Source organism: Porites lutea, chromosome 5 (assembly GCF_958299795.1).
Source record: "Porites lutea chromosome 5, jaPorLute2.1, whole genome shotgun sequence".
NCBI classification, from domain to species: domain Eukaryota; kingdom Metazoa; phylum Cnidaria; class Anthozoa; order Scleractinia; family Poritidae; genus Porites; species Porites lutea.
In genome coordinates this window covers 29,455,914-29,479,802 of record NC_133205.1, presented here as the reverse complement: position 1 = coordinate 29,479,802, position 23,889 = coordinate 29,455,914, and the positions used below count along the sequence as shown (strand labels likewise).

The 23,889-nt window shown below is 39.4% G+C and overlaps 1 protein-coding gene across 1 annotated transcript in view; it reads right to left on the bottom strand.

Annotated features, from left to right (window-relative positions):
• Positions 1 to 9,287: 9,287 nt before the first annotated feature.
• LOC140938800 (uncharacterized) overlaps positions 9,288 to 23,889 on the bottom strand; it is a 60,099-nt gene continuing 45,497 nt past the window's right edge. The window contains exons 36-54 of the mRNA XM_073388328.1: positions 22,609 to 22,773; positions 21,845 to 22,011; positions 20,739 to 21,042; positions 19,825 to 20,057; positions 19,318 to 19,475; positions 19,052 to 19,125; positions 17,911 to 18,046; positions 17,195 to 17,316; positions 16,777 to 16,860; positions 16,535 to 16,675; positions 16,184 to 16,267; positions 15,469 to 15,597; positions 14,998 to 15,054; positions 14,407 to 14,469; positions 13,133 to 13,243; positions 12,725 to 12,769; positions 11,074 to 11,827; positions 10,581 to 10,618; positions 9,288 to 10,036 (exon numbers count right to left, since the gene is read on the bottom strand). Coding sequence (XP_073244429.1) covers positions 9,944 to 10,036; positions 10,581 to 10,618; positions 11,074 to 11,827; positions 12,725 to 12,769; positions 13,133 to 13,243; positions 14,407 to 14,469; positions 14,998 to 15,054; positions 15,469 to 15,597; positions 16,184 to 16,267; positions 16,535 to 16,675; positions 16,777 to 16,860; positions 17,195 to 17,316; positions 17,911 to 18,046; positions 19,052 to 19,125; positions 19,318 to 19,475; positions 19,825 to 20,057; positions 20,739 to 21,042; positions 21,845 to 22,011; positions 22,609 to 22,773 — 2,958 coding nt within the window. The 3' untranslated portion in view covers positions 9,288 to 9,943. The remainder of the gene's footprint in view (positions 10,037 to 10,580; positions 10,619 to 11,073; positions 11,828 to 12,724; positions 12,770 to 13,132; positions 13,244 to 14,406; positions 14,470 to 14,997; positions 15,055 to 15,468; positions 15,598 to 16,183; positions 16,268 to 16,534; positions 16,676 to 16,776; positions 16,861 to 17,194; positions 17,317 to 17,910; positions 18,047 to 19,051; positions 19,126 to 19,317; positions 19,476 to 19,824; positions 20,058 to 20,738; positions 21,043 to 21,844; positions 22,012 to 22,608; positions 22,774 to 23,889) is intronic.

The following is a 23,889-nucleotide window of genomic DNA, read 5'->3' as shown; positions in this document are numbered from 1 at the left end:
TTTCAGACAAAAAACGACCGTCTCCATAGAGTTGTTAGGATTGGAAATTGTTATTTTATTAAAAGTTAAAACGCTTCAATAGCCTTACCCAGCTGTTGAAAACAAAGAGGTTTTTCTTCACCATAGAAACCGGCTCTAAAGGTGGTACGATTAAGAAATAGATGCCCGTCCCGATTGAATACTGTAAATTCTCATTCTATTGTGAAAAGTGTTAAGTTACCATGCTCATAACATACTTAATAGCCAAAAGGGTGCAACAATGACCATGTTAGAGAGATCGTAAAACTGAGTAGTTGTAGATTTTTTTTTACTTGACGGGAAGTCAATAATCAGATCCATCCTCTGCCACGCTCATTTTAGGAACGTATATGAAGTTCGCTGACGGCTTCTTGGGTGCAAGTTGCATTGCCTCTCCACTCAGGGGCTATCTTTCGAACACGTGTTTTACAAAACTGAGCTAGCAACGCCTCAAATGGGGGTGACGTGACCAGAAAGATTGATTTATCGTGTTCCTTGTGGAGTTCAGCCGTCTCAGAATTTAATTGTACAGCATGATTAAGCCAAACAAGCTTTTGGAACCACGAAGTAAACCTATTACATTGAAAAGATCATAATTCTTTTTATTGATCCTACTACGGGAGAAAATTGAGCGAAGAGTTTTGTTTATAAATTATTATTTCCACTCGCCGTTTTTGCTTTGCTCCATATATACCTTGTTTTCCCCTTCCTCCATCCAGTTTCTTTTATGTATCGTAGCCATCCTAGGAGGAAAAAACGTGAACACTGCCGGCGTTTACTTATACGCACAATTCCGAGAAGCAAAAAAGTGGTTTTTATCATTGGAAAACGGGAAAATGCATGGTGACGTATTTGGTTCCATTAGAATCTTAAGATTAATGATTTCAGTTGTGGCAGATTTTTTGATACTCTTTTACTGTTGCTCTTTCTAAAACAGAGAATTAGGGGTCCTTTTTAACGAATTGCAGCCCGCAAATCCGGGGAGGGTGGGAAGATACAACAACAAAAACGTTTGAAAATCGTAAAGAGAAGAAAACCTCTGAGATGAATGGAATAGTCATTTAAAACTATTTTAGCCCCTCTAGAGCTATTAAGATTTTCAGACACCATCAATTTGTTCCTATGAACAAATAGTTTACAGAAAACAGTAGTTGGTGGGTATCTCTGCTTAACCTGAGAGCTTTCATTTGAAAATAGTAAGACTGTGACAAGGGACCACGCGCGAGCGGAAAACAATGCGACGCGCGCAATTGATAGTGACCCGCTCGCGTCGTGAGGTATTTCTCTTGCGATGAGTCCTATTCTAAAAACAGAGAGCTTGTTCTCAGGATAAAGCTTCTGAGCGGTTCAAAGGGTCAGTTCATACAATTTCACGCGAGAGAGAATTTCATCAGGCAAGTTATCGAATACGTTATAGGACTACATGAAGGTAACAGTGGAGCTTTTCAAAAAGGATGTCGAGGAAATGATGTCGACTTTTTTGCGGTGCGTTTACTGGGTTATGAAATTGACAGGTGCAACTGAAACTGAAACCTTATAATAAGGAAACTTTTTGCGAATTAATATTTTGTCCCAAAAAGAGTAATGTCTTAACTTATAGCTTTGGCTGGCGAAGTATAAAACCCCGTTCATTTTCTGTCAGTCAGTTTGGTTGTTTGTTTGTTCTTTTTGCGGTGGCGCTTTCTTTGTCGAGTTGTTCTGCTTAACCGAAAAGCTGATCCCGAGAAGTCAAAACATGTCGAAGGTGAATGTGTTAAGCCTCATTGGAGTGAATCAGCGAAGTTATTGGTCAGTTTGTGGCGCATTATTCATTTCCTGGAAGTGTAACCCTCCCCGGAACGATGCAGACGCATTTATAGCTAGGTTTTGGTCCTGTTTGGTAATAGGTTTATTGAAAGAAACGGCTAGAAGGACGGTTATTCGTATGCATGATGACTTAAATAATTTTTATGGTATGTACAGATAAAGTGGTTAATACTTATTATTCCGGAGGGTCAGTATGGGCATGAGTCAGCTTTTCTGCAAAAAAAGTTCTGTTTTTGTCCATGTAATAAATTGTTTTCTCGACCAAGCTTGTTCGATAAAGATGACTGGATATCAGCCACCACACTGACCTCCCGCTTGGTGAATCAAGCACAAATGCTGAAGACTATTCCGAGTCAAACAGTCTCACTCAACTTAACTCTTTCAATAAAATTCAATAAAAACAATCATTATTTAGAAAACTATGCATTCAGTCAAACGGCTTCACGGTTTTTAAAAGCTTTCACGAGAAAATGGCATTTTACCTTCAAGTTGTTTCTCGCAATTAAAGGTAAAACCGTTTCGGGGGGGGGGAGGGATGGAAAAGGGAGGTTAAAAGTCCCCCCACCCCCCACCCCGTTCTTTCGTTAAAAAAATGTGGCGCCGTCCCTTATATTTGAAGAACAAAAGAAAAGTTAAGAAAATGAAGAATTTAGAGTTTCAGCTTGAACCCTCATCAACGTGTTACGGTGTCTCAAAATAATATTAAGAGGAGTGCCAAACAAAGAATGAGACAATATTTAGACAAGGATATTGTTAGCGCTTTGCCAGGACATTATATTCGCCAGTACCCATTTTAATGACACCTGTTGGAGGTAGAGTGACCAGTAATGTTGGGAAAACTATTATTTTATGTCTTAACAAGTCACAACGAGGATACTGCTAGCTTCATATTAATTTTGCTTGCATAAATAAAAATCTAAATACCTATCTATAATATCTATGTCCTCGATGCTTTTACAGATGGCACACAAGAAATACTGTCTACCTTAAATTTTGTTAACACTATTACATTCATTAGTCACCCACACTCAACGGGATGTAGCACATGTTACTTTGCGCTTCACACAGCAAGAGTTTGTGTTGCACGCTTATCCACTTAAAGTCTCGGGTTTTAGCTTTCTCTGCTTTAAAACATGTGATTCGTGGGTGGAATTTAAATACTCGATGCACTTGATATCTTTGACGCACAGCTTTTGAATACTGTTTAACTTTGGTGTATCCATTCCAGTCACGTCTCTAAAGTCCATTAATGCTTTGGTCGCCGAGCTTGAAGGTGATACGAATAAAGTCAATAAAGGGGTTGTCACCAAAGACCTGCGAGTGGCAAGTAGAGCTTTGTTTTTTTCCTAAGCAACTGATGCACTGTTTAAATGTGCTATAACACCAGGACAATGGGGAAGTGAGACTTGCGGTTTGTACGTGTTGAAGCAAAGTAGAATTAGAATGCTCTTTTACTGCACTAGGTAAAATAGAACTCGCAGATATGTGCTATATTTTATTTGTGACCGATTAGTAAATTAAGCTCTTTCGGGTGTTTCTAGCCGAAAATTTTTCCCGAATTCTTGAAAGGTAATTAAATGGGAAAATTAAGTTGGATACCTCATGATTATTACACGACAAAAGTATGCTTGGGACCAATTTATTGGGCATATTATGGGTGGATTTCATTTGCAACATACGCTTATAGCTGTCGCATTTGCCTTTTGGAAATTTTTCATTGTTTTTGAGCCTAAAAAAAAATTCCAATAGGCCAATGCGACAGCTATGCGCGTATGTTGCAAATGAATCCACCCTATATTTAGTGTGAAGAGCAGAGAGAGATCAAGCTGTCCTATGAGTGTAAGTTTTAGCACCTACGCTCAGTGATTATGGCTAAGCAACGGTTAGCTTTTAAATGATATAATGAGCAATGCTCGGTAAAATACACTAATTATAACCAGTGTCGTCAAATAGCTTGATATGGTGCGCGGGTGAGTTATAAGATACGGTTGTAGATTATAAATCAATTAAGCAGACAGGAGAAGAAAACATGCTCTTTTTTTATGGAAGTTTACTTTTGTTTGTTTGATATTGTAGGGTTGTAATGCGGTTGCAGAATTTTCAAAGGAATGGGCTTATTTTAGTTGTGAACAATAAAAAAAATTCATGGACGCTTTTGATTGAACACCGCGCGTATTTGACGGTTTCCTCAAGATGTATTTTGTTCGTTTGGCATTTCTAGTCCGTCCTTTGGAACACTTACTTGATTTGAGTGGCCACATCAACGAAGTGAATTTCAAAAAAAGAAATAAACACGTTGGGATGGACATTAAAAGGGTTATTTAATAAGAAAACGCAAAAGTATTTTAACGGAACAAATCAAGTGCCCTATAGCAAGATAGATGGCGGTTTAAACTTGGTCACTTGCCCTATTGTGGGGTTCAACTGTATTTTGGGTGTTTGCGTACGAACAGAGATAGGAAGATTGGTACACGCAGGCGCTGACCATACCAATATACTGTCACTGAAAAGTACAGCGCCAAGATATGAAGTTTGAGTAATTCTTCAAGTGGTTAGAAATTCCAATCTTCCCGTTTTAAGAACGAAAAACCGTTAGCCCTGTCTCACAGTTCGTTTACTGTTCTGATTCTTTGGGAAAGTAAAAAAAGTAATAGTAACAATAATTATAATAAAACCCCGCAGACCTCGAGAGGCGAGTAACACTATTTCTTGCAAGTAGAAGTGTCATCTTAGTCATTTTAGAAACTACTTTAATTTTAAGACCATAACAAGGTCAGACAGATCATTCTTGCGAGACAGCTGAGATCGAACAGCTAAGCTAATTACTGGTACTTAGTTTTTTTCTTTTTTTTTTTTCCGAGATTTTAAAGTAATATTAGAGAGGTTAAGCATCTCGTTTGCGTCAAACGGCTAACGCGAATTTGTGCCACGTGACCAAGTTTCCTCTTTACTTGTCGTTTACTATTCATTATTTTCGCACGTAAATTAGCAGTTTCACGTAATTTTTAATCCATAAGAATTTTTTTGAGCTGTTTTTATCTGCTCAATTTCTGTTTTGAGAAATTCTCAACTTGAATCTGACCAATCTGACGTTTGCCGTTTGCCGTATGAATTGGTGACACATGCGAAAAGTGCAAGTTATGCTCGGCTTTTGTTTTACGCGAAAGCCTAAACGCAGCATAACTTGTAATTATAGATCAGATGTTAATAAAGTGCAGTCTCCAAGCAATATTAGTAAGTCTAATTGAGTATTCAAGTTGGAAGGCTAGGTCTGCTATTATACGCTGTCTATCAGTAACAATTTGATTTTCTGTACACGAACGCCTTTTTTGATACTGTTACAAAGAACTGATTTTTGGCCAGGAGCGTCCACTATATCGTCTTTAAGTTCAAGTGGTGAGGTCTTTCACGAAAAACCGTTAGCCCTGTCTCACAGTTCGTTTACTGTTCTGATTCTTTGGGAAAGTAAAAAAATAATAGTAACAATAATTATAATAAAACCCCGCAGACCTCGTTTGTGTGAACAGTTTCATGGGATGGGTAGGAAGGGGTTCATGTTAATTGGGACGCAACTCCTTTTTCATCCCCTAACACCGTGATACCGTGGCCGCGAATTTCAGTTGTAGTAATAATAAAAAAGAACATAAACAAATAATGTGCTCTTTATGCTCTCTTCAAGTGCCATTCTATTCACACAAATTCTTCCTAAATTTGCACTTTGCATTTACACCTTGCTAAGTTGTTTTTAAATCTAGTGGGACGTACATTCTTATTTTGATCTTATTTCAATTGCTTTGCCCTGTGATATATATAATAAAGTTCTTGTTATTGTTGGCTTAAAACGATCAATGCGGTATGTAAAAACGATAAAGATATATAGGAAAAATGACAGTGACGAAAACGCGTATTATATTGATGCCGGAATGAAGGATGGCAACTGACAAGTGGATCGGAACGAAAAAGAAAATCGGCGTGCGAAACGAGCCTAGCGTGGCCTTTGCTTCCCATAGTCACGCTCGGTTCGATTCGCTAACATTCTATTTTGAGCCTGTTCGCAGGCTAAAAGTTAACGGTGCAAGGGGCAAATTAAAGTTATAAAGATAGTCGCTTGACCCCGCGTTTACGCGCTCGTTCAGTTTAGTTTATACATATGAATCCAAAGTGTCCATGACAATTTTATCATGTCCTCATCTCTTTCGGGTTTTGTATCACAGCAAAACCGGTGGCCACATGTTGTTGATCATTAAATGAATATTTAGGTTCTGCTTTTGAAAGACTTTGTTTCAATTTGCAAATATTTAAGGAGATGTGAGCGGCTAAGGTTTTGGGCAGGACGAAAAATGTTAAATGCGAAATACAGAGTGGGCATAAAAAGAAGAAGAATAAAAGCTGGTCGTATGCATATGATCTTGCTCATTTATAACTACAATCCCTTTATATTAGTTTCTCAAAAGTCCCGATAACATTTTGGGCACGATAAAAAAACTCAGCTATGCCAGCAATGCTTAAAGATTCAAGTCAAACTATAATGTTCAGAAACGGGTTGAACAAAGCTGGGTTAAGATAACCCAGGGGGAAATGCGAACTTTAAATTCAGATATGAAAGGTTAAAAAGCGAATACAGTTCAATCCCTTTGTCTAAAATTTGATGATGTTGGATGATCTAAAAAGAACAAAGAAAATTATCAGAGAAATTCTTTTGTAACGAAAGAAAAAGAAAAGCGGATAAAAATTTAACCCCGGGTCAACGTTAGCGCTAATATACCGCGCCTTCAAACAATTGCCGGGCCAGGAGTTTATGGAAACGTTTTGTAGGCTACTCTGAGTCCGCATTTCCACTTACTTTTGAAAAATCTGCTAGGGACATTGAAAAAGACGATAATTCACTGATTTTTTTTCTGAGTAAAACTTCCCCTCCATATTATCGGTTGCCTTATCCCGGCTCTGTACATACAGTCATTCAACTTCAACTCAAAGCAAGACATGGAATAGACCTTGCTGGGGTATAAAGTAAGAGTCCTCTTGGTGCCTTAATTCTTTTTCCTTACGGTTAAGCAATTCGTGTCCCTAAAGGTTTATCCATATTATTACCAAATGCAATTTTCTATGGGCGGACAAGCTTGACAAAGCAGTGACAAAGGCCTCTTGGCTTATCGCAGAGTGAGACATGTGGCAAATAGGTACTCTTGATTCTATCTTTTTCTTTATCTATCCGCCCTTTCGTGATGGACCTCGCCACTTGAACTTAAAGACGATATAGTGGAAGCTCCTGGCCAAAAATAAGTTCTTTGTGATATCAAAAAAGGCGTTCGTGTACAGAAAATCAAATTGTTACTGATACTGACAGCGTATAATAGCAGACCCAGCCTTCCAACCTGAACACTCAATTAGACTTACTAATATTGCTTGGAGACTGCACTTTATTAACATCTGATCTATAATTACAAGTTATGCTGCGTTTAGGCTTTCGCGTAAAACAAAAGCCGAGCATAACTTGCACTTTTCGCATGTGTCACCAATTCATACGGCAAACGACAAACGTCAGATTCAAGTAGAGAATTTCTCAAAATAGAAATTGAGCAGATGAAAAAAGCTCAAAACAAATCTTATGGATAAAAAATTACATGAAACTGCTAATTTACGTGCGAAAATAATGAATAGTAAACGACAAGTAAAGAGGAAACTTGGTCACGTGGCACAAATTCGCGTTAGCCGTTTGACGCAAACGAGATGCTTAACCTCTCTAATATTACTTTAAAATCCCGGAAAAAAAAAAAAAAAAAAAGAACTTACAGTAATTAGCTTACCTGTTCGATCTCAGCTGTCTCACAAGAATGATCTGTCTGACCTTGTTATGGTCTTAAAATTAAAGTAGTTTCCAAAATGACTAACTAAAGATGACACTTCTACTTGCAAGAAATAGTGCAGTCATACAGTCCGACCACTACCTTAACTCGCCTCTCAAACTGTTACTCAGATTATACTCACAATCCTCTTAGTCCCAGAGGTACCAAAGGTGATAAATTTTCTACCTTTATAATACATACACCTCTCTACGTCGAATCGTTCTCTTGGCTCCCATTGTTGAAAACGTCATGACATTCCCTACCTCTATATCACAGACACGGGGACTCTATTAGCTTTGTCCCTTTGGTTCCCGTATTAAGGACCGTTTTGACTGTAATTCGCTATCTCTCTAAGCCTTGGTGTTTAAGATCGCGCCGTGTATATATGTGTTGAAGAAGGTTATTTATTTGTCCTAGCGCCAGGCTGTTATTATTATTTTCAAACGCAACAAAACAAATCCTTCAAAAAGTGTTTAAGAATTCGCCCCTCACATTTGTCTTAAGTCATGCACTACGGAAAACTTGTGGGTTGATACAAAAAAGCAGAGGAAGAGGACACTTTCTATTCGAGAGAGTGTGAGTTCACTCGACGAAAATTCTGTGTTCAAATTACTGAGTGGTAAATATATTAATATATAACAACAACAACAAAAAAGAAACGTAAGCTGAACAATACAGGTTCTGTATATATCAAATGCCGCAGGCGATACCGCACAAGTGTCCAACGTTGTTCACTGACGCATACAGAATAAAGGCGATTTTGTTCCATAACAGCTCCCTGCGGTCCACTCACATCTTTCACATTTGAACTAGCCTGCGTAGCAGGCGTCTAAAGAGGCAGGGGATAGGGAGGGAGGGAAAGAAGGAGGGGGATTGGGGAAGGAGGGTTGAATGAATGGAACGGTCATCTAGAAAATTTTAGCCTTTCTCAAAGCACAGAAAATTCTAGGCAATTCAATTCAATTCAATTTTATTATTCACACTTTATGAAATATTTACATTATATATAGTAAGGTAGGAATACACTAATAAAGTAGGAATCTCTTCCCAAGTTTTGGTTATGGCAAACTTAAATGTGTGTTTGCCGTAATTTACCCTACACGTGGTACACAAAAGTTAAGATTTGAGGCATATCTGGTATTGTGTGAGTGGATTATCAGACACCTTTACGAGGTAGCTTTGAGACACGTCAGGGATATTGGCTTCATTTTGTGAGATTTTGTGAGCTAGCAAGGAGATTTTGAGTTTGAAAGTGCTATCTATGTTAAGTATATCTAGAAGTTTGAGGTAGGCAATTTATGCTTCTCCCGCGAAAATGTCGAAATTTGACAGAAAACTGTCGTTGGATGCCCCTGCTAGTTTGGCTTTGTTTTGAAAAAATGCTGAAGAAAAATACAGTCAGAGATAAAAAGTGAAGACTGATGGTGGACCAGTAATGTGACGTTTCAGTAAAGACATTTGCTGCTTTAGTCCAAATATATAGTTTATGTCAAAGTACATTGTGAAGTCTTTTTCAAGCAAAGTTAGGAAAACCTCACCACAACATTTTGAGGAGAATTTGCTTGTTTGTAACAACGTTCTACTACTTCTGTTCTTTTTTAGAGATGTCTCCTGCGCGAAAGTTGTCAGAATCCTCTTAAGGTTTTTTTTTTTTTTCAGAATAAACTGAAGTTTCTGCAAAAGGCTACGCTTATTTCTAACGAAACTCTATTCAGCGACCAGCCACCATTAAGCGGGCACAAGCCGTTACCGCCGGGGTGGACGCCTTATAGAGCCGTGTTTTTCTTTATGGAAATTAAAATAGTTTAGAAATTGATTGAAGCAAAAGTTTTCACAAGTCGTCGTAAAATCCGTGCTAATTCAAAAAAAGGCGGATGATACACTGTTACTGCCTACGGTTACGCTCGGAGGAACAGGTGTGCCATGTTTTCATTTTAAAAGGGATTACGTTTTCATCATCATCATCATCATCATCATCATCATCATCATCATCATCATCATCATCATCATCGTCATCACCATCATCATCACCATCATCATCATCATTAATCATCGTTATCATCAATATCATCGTCGTCATCATCATCATCTCATTATCATTATTATAAATAAACATGATCGAGTCGATCTCAATCAGCCGTCGACACTTCCTCTTCAGTTCGTCATTCCACCGGAAGGCTTGTTTTCCTCAGTCACCTCAAAAGGAGCTTGTATTTGAGCTCAGCAGTTCCGTTTTCCTTTGCACTGTCATGCACATTCACTTTAAAGGCATCTCACGTTTTTGTCCATTGCAGCGAAATCCTCTGTAAACTTAGCTCCAGTTCTTTGATCTTTTCGTTCTTGAGACGGTGGACGGAGGACAGGAACTAAAACAATGAACAAAACACTTTCCAATGTAACAAGATTCCGATTCTTCGGTGTTCGAGGGGGTTGGCTCTTTTAGAATCTATTGAGACATAATGCCAAATTAAATGCAGAGAGATGGCAAACACAAAAAGAGTTCGTGAAAGTTTCTTTCTGGTTTGCCAAGATTTTCTTTTTTTTCTTTTTTTTTGCTCTAGGCAATGAGGGGATCAACTAAATGCCGAGTCGCCACTTAAGATAACTAGGATTTTTTTCTAACGGGGACGTCTTCATGTCTTAATTCAGTATAACTGAACCCTCTTACTTCGGGGTCTATTCCGTAACGATCGAGAAAGAAGGAGCTTATCAGTTCAGCAAGGTTTCAGGGGTTGACGAGGTTTATTTCGTAGCGAAGAGGGCTAATTCAACATGACATTAGACACATATAACTTACTATGTCTGAGGAAATGTTTACTGCAATAATATATCAGTTAAGGAGGAGTGACAGTGCCAGGGTCTTCGGCTATCTCCCCTGAAGAACACTTGCGACTAGTACACTGAACTCACCTCGCTTTTTCTCTCATCAGCGAAAAATGAGGCGGAACCTGTGTAATATGTAAGGAAAACAAAGAAAAAAAAAACATGTATCATAGTCATAGACCCACGAGATTAACTCCTCAGTCCAATGTAATTTTAGTCCGTGTTTCACGCACACTAGAAATATTACATGAGTAAGATCAGAGCGTTTCACGCAAGGGACGATGACATGCGCGTGGTTTCATCCCTCGCGCACGCTACTCTAACGCCCATTTTCTCAGGCGAGTGTAAGGCAGGTAACGGCATACGGTCAACAACTTGCAATTTTTTTTTGTCCCTAGAACTCATGATTAATTCCGCGCGACCTATTCGTTTCGGGTCTCCTTATGGTCCAAGCGAGTCTGTATCCCCGCCTTTCGTCTCGGAGTTTACATCACCGAAATATATTAACCGAGAAGGCTTTGAAAGATGCCGTATAGGAAAGCAAGCTCACAAAATAAATTCAAATTCAAAGATAACTCACCTTGAAATAGAGAGGCAGGACTTCGCTCAACCTGCCTCAGTTTTTCACCATCCTTTGATACCAGTTCCCGTGGGTCGGACGTAAGGCCGCTGACCGGCAACTCAGTTCCTCGAAAGTTTTCAGGATTTGTGGCACGAAATGTTTCTTTGTCACTTCTGTCAACTGACAAGTCTTTTCGCGTCATTTTCAACGAAGAATTTGATATGTCAAACGGATTCTGTCCTGTTAAATACTCCACGGAAGTGTTGTTAGGCTCAAAACTATCTGTAGCCGCAGAAAAATGCTCTTCAGTTATTCTAGGATCTATCTCACGCTTAGGGTAAATCCTTTCGTTGTTTGGTGCTGTCAACGAGTGAACAACATTGAGGTCATGCGCAGAATTCCTTTGAGCACTATTGTGTACTTCAAGAGGCAGACTCGTGTTTATATGTACTTCATCACGGCAAGGCAGTTCCAGTTCAAATTTTACTGGTTTTGTATAAAAGGAGTCTTTTGTTAAGGAGTCGAAAGATCGCCTAAGCATCAGAGACTGAGACGCCGTGCTCGTTTTGCCAACACTTTTATCACCAACATAGAGACCACTGTGAACGTTTCCTGCGTCGAGTCTAGCGCTTTCGTTTAACGAAGCCAAATGATTCCTCTGAACTGTTACCAAATCTTTTTCGTCTTCAAGTTCGCGCAGTCTTCTTTTCAGCTCATCTATTTGCTTGTTGGAGTCGGCAGCTTTTTCGGCTTCAACTCTGCTTCTCAAAAGCTAAATACAAGTAAGGAAAAAATACGTAAGTCGGTTGAACATAATACGGGACATAATATACTGAATAAGTCAATATTTGTTCAATATAGGGCTACATGTATCGTGCGTACCGTAGCATTTGGCAATAATAAGTGCCCAATTCAAACTGATTTCTGTTCTGTTCTTTCTGATTTAGAAAGTCAAAATTTCAAGCTGACGAAATCGTAAGAATTTAACATACTTCGCGTTGAGAATAAACTATTCATAACCTCTATATTCTTAAAACAAAGAGGGAGAGGAAAACAAGCGGAATTGGGTAGGGCGTAGAGAGTGGGCGAACTTCCCGTCTCCAACCCCTCGCGCTACGCACTGTCAAAGGTTTCCATTTCGGGCGTTCAAATACTGAGGATAAACAGAGGTTCGAAATAGTTACTACTGACCACGTTTGTAAGTCAGTTGCTACTTATAATAGCCTGCGTAGCAGGCGCTAAGAAATGGCGCAACAAAGAACGGGTGTGCGCGAGGGAGATGCGCCCGTTCTTTCTTGCTTCCTTTCCTAGCGCCTGCTCCGCAGGCTATACTTATAAAAAAAATGTTTTCAAACATCCCCGCGGACAAGGAGCAGTTGACTGGTACCACGGGATAGTCATGGGAGAAAGTTTACAGCGGTAAGAATGGGAAATCCCCTAGGCACTTTAGTTAATAATTATTACTGAAGAGGACGTTGAGCCAGTGACTCTTATAGAAAGTGGTTTTTCCTCAAGAGTACTCGTCGTCCCCATTAGCTACCCTTGCTTTTCAAGGGATGGTTATCAAAGTGAAAATTGAAGTAGTGCTTTTTATATGCACGGAGAGTACGTTCTAGCAACAATTTGCACCAAAAGAACATTGCTCTGTACAGAAACTGTGAAAGCCTACTTTTAAACGGAAATCCTCAACAGTTGAGTCTTTTCGTGTAATAACCTGAGGAAAAGTGAAAAAGAGAAAAAAAAACATCCCGTCAGAATACTAGAAAGAGAAATTAATCAACATATATTTCCTTGTAGAGCAGGGACGGAGGCGTGAGTTGCTAGCGGGAGCAGTGCGCTGACACATACATGTCTCTAAATGAGTTGAGTTTGGGTGTCGACTTTACCCCGTGGGCTTTTCGCCGGGTTCTTCAGTTTTCGAACCTCTCAAAATCAACAACTGAACTTCCAGTTCGATTAAGGAATTCAACGACTAAGACCGAGCAGAAAGGCTGGTATGTTCTACTCCTTACTAATAAAAAAATTCGCTTTAACTTGTGTGGCGATATCAAATATGACCTATAGCGAATAGTCGTACCTCTTCAAGATTTTTAAGTTTGGTCTTCAACCCTTCAAGAGACATTTCAGCTTTTTTCCTTTCCTCGTCCAAAGCCTCTGCGCGAGTTGACATTTGCTGTCGTATTTGAGCCTAATAGGAAAGTCAACACAATATCTACAGCTAATAGTTACTATACCCTGTGAAACAGATAAAAACGCTTTTGATACGAGTGTTGCATTGGAAACAATTCATAACTAGCTGACCTAGCTAATAAAGTTTGTGTCATTTTCTCAGCCAGTCAGAAGTTCAGTCAAAGGTAATCTAGTCATGATGGCTCAAACGTTCTGCTCTAGGCAGACCTAGCTACTGGCCATACCTATTTGTCTTCAGTTTCCATTGGTGTCAAAGCCCTTTGCAAATGACCGACGATAATTAATACCCTAATTCTTCTGAAAAGTGGTCAAAACACGCCTTGCTCCCAAGGGTTACTCAAGTTAATTCTTCAATCGAATACTAAATAACAATGAGATGAATACTAGCTAACTCAAGGAAAAACAAATCATCAAATTTTTCACTGACAATATGTTCACGGACATAGCCTGCGAGTCGCAGGCTAGACAGTTTTACAGTGCGACTACTGTAACTGGGGCCACTTAGACAAAGTTGACCAATCGGATTACAGGAAAATAACAATACATTCCAAGAAAGTTGGTTGTGGGCCTATCAGCAGCTCGTGAGAAAAAAAACGAATACGTTACTCGAAAACACAAAATTTCATATTGATAGCAAACGTTCTTCAGGAAAGCAACATTTTTCACCGGACAATGTTTTTCATTCTAACTTTGCATACAACATCCAGGAGACATATTTCTTTGACACAAGCTGTTATTTTGTCATCACCGGCAATTTCTTCGCTACTACTGCCGCGCTTTGCAATAACATGTGACCGCAAGTCAAAAATATAACTATCGTTTACGTTTTTTGTCTCCGTCATTCACTCTAACGGACCTCTCGGGAACACTGCTTTCTTGATCGGGTTCAAAAGGTTACGTCTGTAGGTTGTTATTGGTTGATTTCGATCTATGTTGTTTATTTCGTTTCGTGGTAATTATGATTGAAATCTACCTTTCTAGGAATGTTTTGTTATTTTCCTGTAATCCGATTGGTCAACTTTGTCTAGGTGGCCCCAGTTATAGTAGTCGCACTGTAAGAGGTATAAATTATTATTCAATCAGAATATTTCGCCGTTTTTGAAATGCACTTTAAACCCCCCAGCTATCGTGCCATCTAAAATGATTTGTTGTGCCACTTACTCTCAGGTATGTCTGCTGTCGCTGTAGTGTAGCTCCTTGCTGCCTAATCAAAGCCTCCTCTTTCTGAAATCATAGAGAGATTGAATGCCTTATAACAGATGTAGCGTTCAACGTGGGATAGATTGGTCAAGGATCTCAGTTTAATTGTTGGAACAAAAAAAAAGAAACTAACAAACGAGAAGCAAATCAGGTAGGGAGATGGGAAGAGTCAGAACCAACTTTTTATTTCTCGTTTACTTTTCTTTCTAGGCTCGTCCCCAATAACTGAAAGGTTGGAAACGAGAATAAATGAGATGCTAAGGATAAGTGCAAAATTTGAAAACGCTAGCAACAGTGGAATCCATTGGTTAGTGAAGGGTTTTGAGTCATTTGTTTTCTTCCTTAGTCAGAGCTTAAATTGTAGAACACCGGCCCCCCTGTTGACCCCTTTAAAAAGACCAAGATACTGGACGACCATAGCAAAGTCACCCAAAGCATTTTGTCGTGGCAAATAAAATATCTTGGGTAGACGAAGACAGCTAGAAAGATTGACTAGAGTAAATCGTTTGTGTAAGAAAAAAGCGAATGAGTGTAAATCATTGTTTACCCCACCTCACGCCTTGAAACCATTGCTTTATCTTTTTTAGCTTTTAAGGCTATTAGCTTCGCCTACAAAAAATGAGAATAATGCTCAAGGTCACGTGTACTGTTAAAACTAAACGTTTAAATGCAATAACAGTAAAACTGGACACCCATAGAACCTTCGCTGGTGTCTGCAGTGCTTAAAGTATTAGAGGTGTTCGCTAAATATAGGTTCGTTTTACTTAAAATACAGGAAAAGACGATTGAAACAAATTAGGCTATTAGGCTATATTTCCTCTTAATACAGGGTGTAACGATATCACTCAATACTCTGATTTAAAAAGGACAAACGATTTTGGAGATGGTGTCTGGTTTATTTAGAAAACTGTGCATACCTCTGGCAAATTTCTAGCTACGCCCCTGTAGTAGTATTTTCATGTGTGTATAAACGTTTATGGTCTATATGGAAATCTGATGACGATGCCACCAATTATTCCTTACTGAATTAATTGACTGTTGTATCGCTGAGAGCTGTTTTTCTATTTCATCGTCTTTTTCTCGAAGATGTTCAATTTCATCACAGGTTTGTTCGTTGGAGCTTTCCACTTGCTGTAAACTGCGCGCCAGTTCCTACAATTACAAAACGAGCATTGATTAGTCCATGGTAAAAACGAAGGTTTCTCACTGAACGTACCCAGCAACAAGCATCGGGTATTTCAGTTTACCTCTTTGTTCTCTCTTATTTACGAAAAATAGTTCCGAAGATCGACATGCAACAGGAAGTTTTTGTAGACTTTGTGTAAGGTTAGACCGGTCCTCTAGCTAAAACCTAACAAGTCTACAATTTAGGTATATAGAGCTTGTATTTTAATCAGTTTGGGTGATTGTAAAAATAGTACGCCAAGCACCCTTTCAACTTTAACCTACAGAGTCCTGTGAACTCAGATTTGGCAATGTGGTGGGAACGAGTGTGCAGGAAATACCCGGACTGCTAACCCGGGTTCTCCACGAACTGAAGTGAATTGGAGTGTCGCAGATTCTCATGAAAAGTCATATAAGTCGTCTAGATCTAGATCTGGTGTGGCAAGGGGCCTTCACTGGGAAAAACGGAAAATCTCTAAACATCGTGCAAGACATCCAGACCAGATTCCCGCCGCACTACTGATTACGCTACCAAGGTCAGTAACGTTATTGCTACGGACAGAAAGATGCTTACTGATTTCACGTGATTTGTGATTCCTTCGACGTGTTCTTTCAGTTCCTTCACATCTTTTGCAAGAGTATCTCTGAGCTGGTTAAGCTGAAAATGAGTGAGAAGCTAACTGCATTAAATACGGTTATCGTGCAAAGTAGACAACTGCTTCTTCTTTGTGTTGTAGAGTGTTAGTAAGAGTGACGATACCCTTCGTAGCTAGTGGGATGGTTGGCAGGATGGGATATATACCGCGCGGGGCTTACTTTCTTAGCAGCGGAACAGGATTTTTCCAAATTTTCTCGCAGCCAAAACAAAACAATAATTGCACTTGCCCGCTAATCCCGCCATCTGCGTGGGCTAGAGTGACAATACCTCGTGTCTTGTTTTTAAATGATCCTGTTTTAAGGCACTTAGTTCTTCAGACAGTTTTCTTGCTTTCAAACGATGCTCGTCTACTTTGTGTAAAAGCAAGCCTTTTTCCTGAGTATTTATCTGTTTTTCAGCAGCATTTTCCTTCGAGACAAAACAAATTAAACGTTAGTTCTAGAAAAGTAGTCAGAAACCTAAAAGCCTTAAAACGTTCTTCTTCATAAGTGATCAGTTAAATGACTCACCATTTGGAGCCTTTCAATATGTTTTCGATACACCTCAGTTTCAGACGCCATTTGTATCATATATTCTTTGAAGTTCCTTTTTTCCTGGATATAAAGAATACAATAAAGAATAAGACAAGGGTATTAGCAGGGCTCAAGGCGGGGGGGGGGGGGGGGGAAGGAAAGAGGCCTAGGAGGAGGAGGATCGGAGCATGATGGAGAGAGAAGGGAGTAAAACGAGTGGTGGAGGAAAGAGGGGCGGACGAAAATAATGGTAAATGACTGACGAATTGAGCAACTTTTGAAAGAAGAATCTAACTCGAATACGGTGTAAATCTAGCCTCCCCGCAGACGTCCTTTGGGGTTTGTTTGTCACGCATTCATTTCTAGTGTAAATCGAGTATTAGGGGATTACAAAAACATAATTCTTGGTACTTACAGATTCCACGACCTCTTTCAATTCCTTCAGTTCAGATCCTGCTTCTTGCAAGGCCATATGCTTTTCCTTATTTTCGGCCGAGAGCTGCTTGATACTCTCTCGTAGCTCTGTAATTATGGCTTCTATGGGAAATGATAGTCAAGGTATTAAGCAGTTGAATAATAAACTGTATGGGAAGTTGTCAGATTTCTGAAGATTAACACGGGTAATGCTCGTCATTCAAATGTTGCTTTTGTTTTGTTTGTTGCTTGAAATTTGCTTTCTTCTCAATGTACGGTGTTCAATACAAAGAAGAACAATATTCCTACATCCAAGGTTAATAATTAAAGAGCTCTATTCAAACACCTTTCTCAACGCACGATGAAGCAGGAAGACCTGATCCTCATCAAAATAAACCTTTTTTCAGAACCTTCTCATAAGGATGGTTTCGTAAACCCCTTCCACACTTAAGTACGGTTTCATATTCCGTGATAAAGAGATTCTGAGGATGAGTAACACTTTTCTCACGGGTACCTCACTTGAAGATGAGTCAAACAGGTCAAGGCCTGTTTTAGACAGGAATGTATAGTGTACCAACAAGCGACTAAAAGAAAGTCCCAAATGTTACTGGGAGAAACGTGATCAAGCTCAATGCCTTCAGCTAGAGAACAAAACTAAAATAACCAAACAAATGGCAATAAATAAAACAAGGCTAAACAGTAAAAAACTAAAAATACCATCATCTTTTTCGTTTCGTCTTGGTGTCGAAGACTCTTGAGGTAAACTGTCTATTTTATGATTCTCTGTTTTCTCGTGTTCTCCTCTTATGCCTGATACCAACTTCGCCTGTGTTGCTTGGAGCTGTACAATGGTCTTAAAGCAAAACATGAAAACTGGAAATAATTCTTTTCGTATGGCCTAGGAAAACACCTATCTCATACATTTTACGATTGGTTCCAAAGCGGTTTAATATAAAACGAATTGCTAACAAATATTAAGCAATTCAAATCTTGACGGAAATCTTTACGCTTCAGTTACTTTTGAAGGGACGCGCCCAATCATTTCTAGAGCGAAATTTTGTTATATGCAATTTCTCATATTAATCTTGGGATTACAACTTTGTTTTCATTTCACTTGGTTTGGTTTGTTCTCATTTTGCAAAAGTTGTGCCTTCAGCAACCCCAAAAATAAAATGGCGTCGACCCTTCGCAACAAAGTTTACCAGACTGACTGAGCCTCTTAAGAACTTTAGAACTTTCTTAAGAACCTAACTATATTAGTTAGGGTGAACTCTCTGTCTTGTCATTTTTAACCTAACGGAGTTAAGACCTGAAATCGTCTGTTTAAAAGCCTTAATGGTACTGCATAAACTCATTTCAGTGTCAAGCAGGAGAGAAATGGCCATTTTAACTAACAAGTTTGCGTAATATTCTCTACCAGACCAAAACGAGTCCAAGGCAATTTTTTTTCAATAACTGAGGCGAGCGATCTCTCACGCGCTGATTGGTCAAGAACTATGCTCGATAAGAGTACAGACCATAGAAGTAACGTGACGGTGGCGCAATTTGTTTTTCTCTTTCTGTAGTGCGCGATTTTCAGAGAAACTTTGACGGAGTTGGACGTCAAAACTGTCAATGTTATTGTAAAAAACAAATCGACAATAATTTTGCTGCAGCTCGTGGTTCCACTTACTAGTTTTGATCATTTTGACGTCATTTCTATGGTCGCTGAGATGTACAGAAAATTATTGTCGATTTGTTAAATCTACTAGTGAAGAGTACCATCCTCCTCCCCACCCACGTCCACAAGATTAAAATAGGAAATATCGAGAAATGCAAGTTACCAAATCAAAGAGTCGAAAAGTTTGTCGGTAATTACCTCTTTCAATTCTTCCAGTTCTTTGGAGGCATCGTTAGTTTCTTGAGTGGTTTTTGATAGTTCTTTTCTTTTTTCTGTTAAGAAAAGTAATATTATCACTTAATTTTACAAAACGAAATAAATCTTAAACCGGTTCTATCGAATAGCAATGAACAACCAAAGCAATATCACTGAAAATAACGGCATCCTTCCAACAAGTTGAGAAACTGATATAACTTTCTCAAGCTAGAAATTACCCATTTATTACTAAGTATTTACTTTTTTACCTGTTATCGTTTCTTGAAGCTCATTCAACTCTTCTCTGAACGATTCTTTGGTAATTTTTGATGCCTCTAATTCTTCTGTGGCTGTTTTCAGCTCAGCCATAACTTCAAAAAGATCGCCATTGATCTCGCCAAGAGATTCCTCAGCTTTTTGCTTGTCACTTGTAAGTGAAAGATATAATAAGTTAATGGCTTATCATGTATGGCTACTACCTTTAGTGGCATCAAGAAAGTTACTTTTAACTGGAAGAACACAAAACCGACGGAGATCGTTAAGACAGATAGGAAGAGGACGAGGAGGGGGGAGAGGGAGGGGAGGGGGGGGGGGGGAGAATAAAGCGCTCTGTATAATCTCTCACCAGCACCACACTTCTCAGACGTCCCATAGTTTTAAATGCGGGGGAATAAACTGATCACATGCAAACTACATCAAAATAATGCAAGCGACAACAACACCCTAATCAGCTACCCAATACAGCAAATCAAAACTCCAACAATTTATTTATTTACCTTTCTAATCGTTTCATCTCCTTTTCCAGATTATCTTTGTCTTCGTTCATGGCCTTTATAGCTTTCTCATATTCAGCCTCCTTTTGTAATCTCAGTTTCTCGCATTCTTTCATTTTGCTCAAGCTTTCCTGGATTTTCCTTCTCAGAAGAGCAAACTCCTCACGATGACTTTTAAGGGCATCCACTGATTCATTCCTTGCATTGTTTATTTCTGCTAGTTTGTCCTCTGTCTCCTGACGTGCAAGATAATAAAATAGATAAACATAAGTTTTCGACCAACAGGACAGTTAACAGCCAGTGCCAGATCCAGGGGAGGGGCCGGAGGGGGGGGGGAACAGCGCTCCTCTTTATTTTTAGACCAAACTGAGGACAGATGGGCAGAACCTTTTTTTGGAGACCACCCCCCCCCCCCCCATTTCAGGGTCTGGACACCCTCCCCTCCCCCTATCTGAAGGTCTGGATCCGGCACTGACAGCGTGCAATTAAAGCTCAATCTGTTACATCTCCTACTTCAAACGACTTCCCTGAGCTAACCGAGAAACTAATGGCTACGTAAGCTTTGCGGCACTCTATCCGGATTGAAATGAAAGCTACTGATAAGCGCCTTGGATTCAATAAACATACTCTTCTTAGGAAGGAGTAGTTCTTCTAAACAAATTAGTCCTGATAATGGACTCAACCCACCCCTGGCAGCCATCCTCTCCACCCATTTATTTATGCTTTGAGGAAGTCACATGCAGTATGCATGATTTGATATTTCCTTAGCGGGTCCTTAGCATCACGTGCAAAAAGGCTGGCATTGATTTTCTTGAAAACCCAACAACTGCTGAGCTTGTCGTTTAATTTCATGAACAATACTCTACCAAAACAAAAAACAAAAATGGAAATTAAAAATAAAATTTAAAAAAAATCACCTTTAATTGTTGCTCTCGCGTTCTCTTTTCTCTCTGTCGTTTCTCCGTGAGATTAAAGGCTTCAATCTTTTCCTTTCTTAAGTTAACCTGCACCTCCTTTAACTCCGTCCTCAGTTTATTAATTTTGCTATTCAATTCATGATACTCTGTCATTTGAGCTTGTATTTCATTCCTTGTTCTTGCTAGTTGAAGAGTTTTTTCTTCCAGTGCCTTTTCGCCCTCTTTAAGGACACGAACATATTTTTCTGACTGATGTTTCTCCTCTTTTTCAGTCTGCGCTATTAGCTGTCTCAATTCCTCAACCCTGTGACATGATGAAAAACATTTGAGTGAGTTTGGTTCTAATACCCACCTGTCAATAATAAAACGCCGAGGAAAATCTGCTGGTACTTTTCCTTGTGGCGTAAGTGACATATTCCCATAGAATAAACCCAAAAACCAAGTAGTTTCAGTAGATTAGAACAGACTGGTACCGAGAGAGTACTAGTCGGATGTGTTCTTGATCACTCCGGCTTCTAACTAAATTTCCTCAAAATCTTTTACTCTTTTAACGTTTTTCTCAACTGTGACCGTCTTTATTTCTTATATTTTGCACGCATTGTCCCGCCTCGAATAGCCTTGCTAGCTGCGGGCAATACTTTTGTAATTTATTTATTTATTAATAAAGTTTTGTTGTTGTTGTTGTTGTTGTAGTTTGCGGGCAAACCAGGTTAATCTTAACTTTAAAGAATGCTCTATGATCCGAAAAAACTTCAGCGAAAAACCGTGTGGTTGTGAATGACACAAATAAATTGGTACAGTGCATTATAGCTAGCCAGACGAATTAGTGTAGTACCGGTCTACATCTGTCTCCAAAAAAAAAAGAGATCATAATTGCGCTTCAGTCGTTGAGAAAACAATTTACTCGTACGCTATAATTACTTATTATGTAATAGAACATATTCAAAACGGACTGAAACTAATTTATATTCGAGGCTCATTCGGGAGAGAATTTGTAAATGCAACTTGATTTGGTCAATGGTGTTTCCACAGGAGTACGTAAGGATTAGAAGAGCGAAAAACTGAATTTTGAACGCGTTCCTCGGCCATGTTCACATTGGCCACACCTTAAAGACAGCTGAATTCTTGTCTCTACTTCACGCAGATGCTTCTCTTTATTTTCAAGTTCTTCCATTTTGCTTCCCAGCTCTTTGTTCAGTTTATCTACATTCTGGCGAACTACGTCGTAAGATTTGTCAGCTTCTTTCAACTCTTTGCTTTTGGCTTCTAAAATCTGATAGGCAAATAAAAATACGAAAAAACGTTTGTTTAGTCAAAAATGTAAAGTAGCAGCACCACAGCGTAAAATGCTTTAGCCTCAGTGTCAGGCCTTCCTTAGGGATTAGGGAAGAGAATATTTAGAGGGAGGAGGGGGAGGGGAAAAGGGAGTTTCTCTCCCCTTGATGTCTAGATCTCCCCTTTTCGCTCCTCTCTTCTCCTATTACCCCAAGAAACGTCTAACAGTCCGACGGCACGCAAGTGCAAAACCAGGACCTGAAAAGAACGCCCACTCTTTCTTACATCCCTTGTATTAAATCAGTAACTGTTGATTTGCGCCAAATCCGTCTAGAGGTTATTTTAATATTCTTGACAATACTTTACAAATCACACTAGAGTCTTCTTTCTAAGATGAACACCGATAGGACCGGTACTCCACAGAATCGAAGGAAATAACCGAAGAACGGCAGGTACCAACAATCGAGCTACGATGGCTTATAGAGCTGGGAAATAGAGAGTTGGTTGTGCCTTGACGGGGTTTGAACTGAGAAAACAATGATACAAGTACTCATGGTTACCGTTTAACGACCAAAATGAAACAATTATCACGCACCTTGATCACATGACTCTGTCTTTCATTCATGACTTTTCCTCTTATTTCCAAGTTAATCAGCTGATTTCCCGCGCGTATTAACTCGGCAGAGGTCTCTGCGGCCCGCTGTTCAATAATCCCAGCATCCTCCTCTGCTCGCCTCAGGCGCCCCTCGGCTGATTTTCGCTAGAAAGAAAAACCCTCTTCACATTAGCTTTTACTTTAAATAAGCGCGGGCAAAAGTTGTTGAATGTGTTCAAACCAGCCTTAATAAGAACGTGAGCGTTCTCTCTTACTTTTTTTTACCTCCCAAATTACCATCTGGCTTACAAAGCGCGTACGGCGAAGAAAGCGTATGCAGCAATTTCGAGAAAGTTTGTCGGAAAAAATGTGCACGCGACAATCCCGAAAGGTAATATGGGATATCCTGATGTTCAATACGCTGTTCCTGACGCTGTAGCTGTCGAACCTACTTTTGTTGCTTTCCTTTAGCACTCACAGACATAGGCCCATGGCCTCTCCTGCCATTCTTTCAAATTTCTTTGAAAAACAGTGAACTCAAAACCACCCACAATACCTTTCGGGGTTGTCGCGTGCACTTTATCCGACAACCTTTCTCGAAATAGCTGTATAAGGTACGAGAAGCCAAGCGCAGGGGCTCGAATGTCCTTGCAACTTTACGGGCTCTAAACCATATTTTAAAATCAAAATCTAAGTAACTTCACTGCGGTTCTAAGCTCATAAGCCAGTCTTACTTTTTTACTTATAAACCTATTAATATTTCGATCTTAAATGTATACATTTAACATCGCAAAAATAAAACAGCTCTCCAGGCCCGGTAGTAACCGGGAAACGGGATGCCGGCCACTTCACGCGTTTTGTTAAAGAACGACTGCTGCATACACTATCGCTCTAGACGTTCGCAAATTTTTTTCGTGCTCGCGTTGTTTTGTTAGCCAAGTACGACTGCGTCTCTCGCCAGGTGGCTTCGTGTAACTTTGTATCACCCATGCACTATATCCTAAAATCCAATATCCAAACTATATCCCGTATAACTGATGAAAAGTTGTCGACTTATTCCAAGTCTAAAGCCTGAGGCGAAAGTTAATCGCAGGGACGTGCAGGGACTAAGTTCCAAAGTAAAAATGGTAAAGTGAAAACATAACATGGGCACATAGGAACACTTGATGCACTTTTCTTCGTTTTATCTAAGTGTGTGTGTGTGGGAGGGGGATACGTAGTTTTTCAGTTTTTAAGACTATTGTTTAAACCGTTGACTTACAACTCATTCCAAAGGCAAAA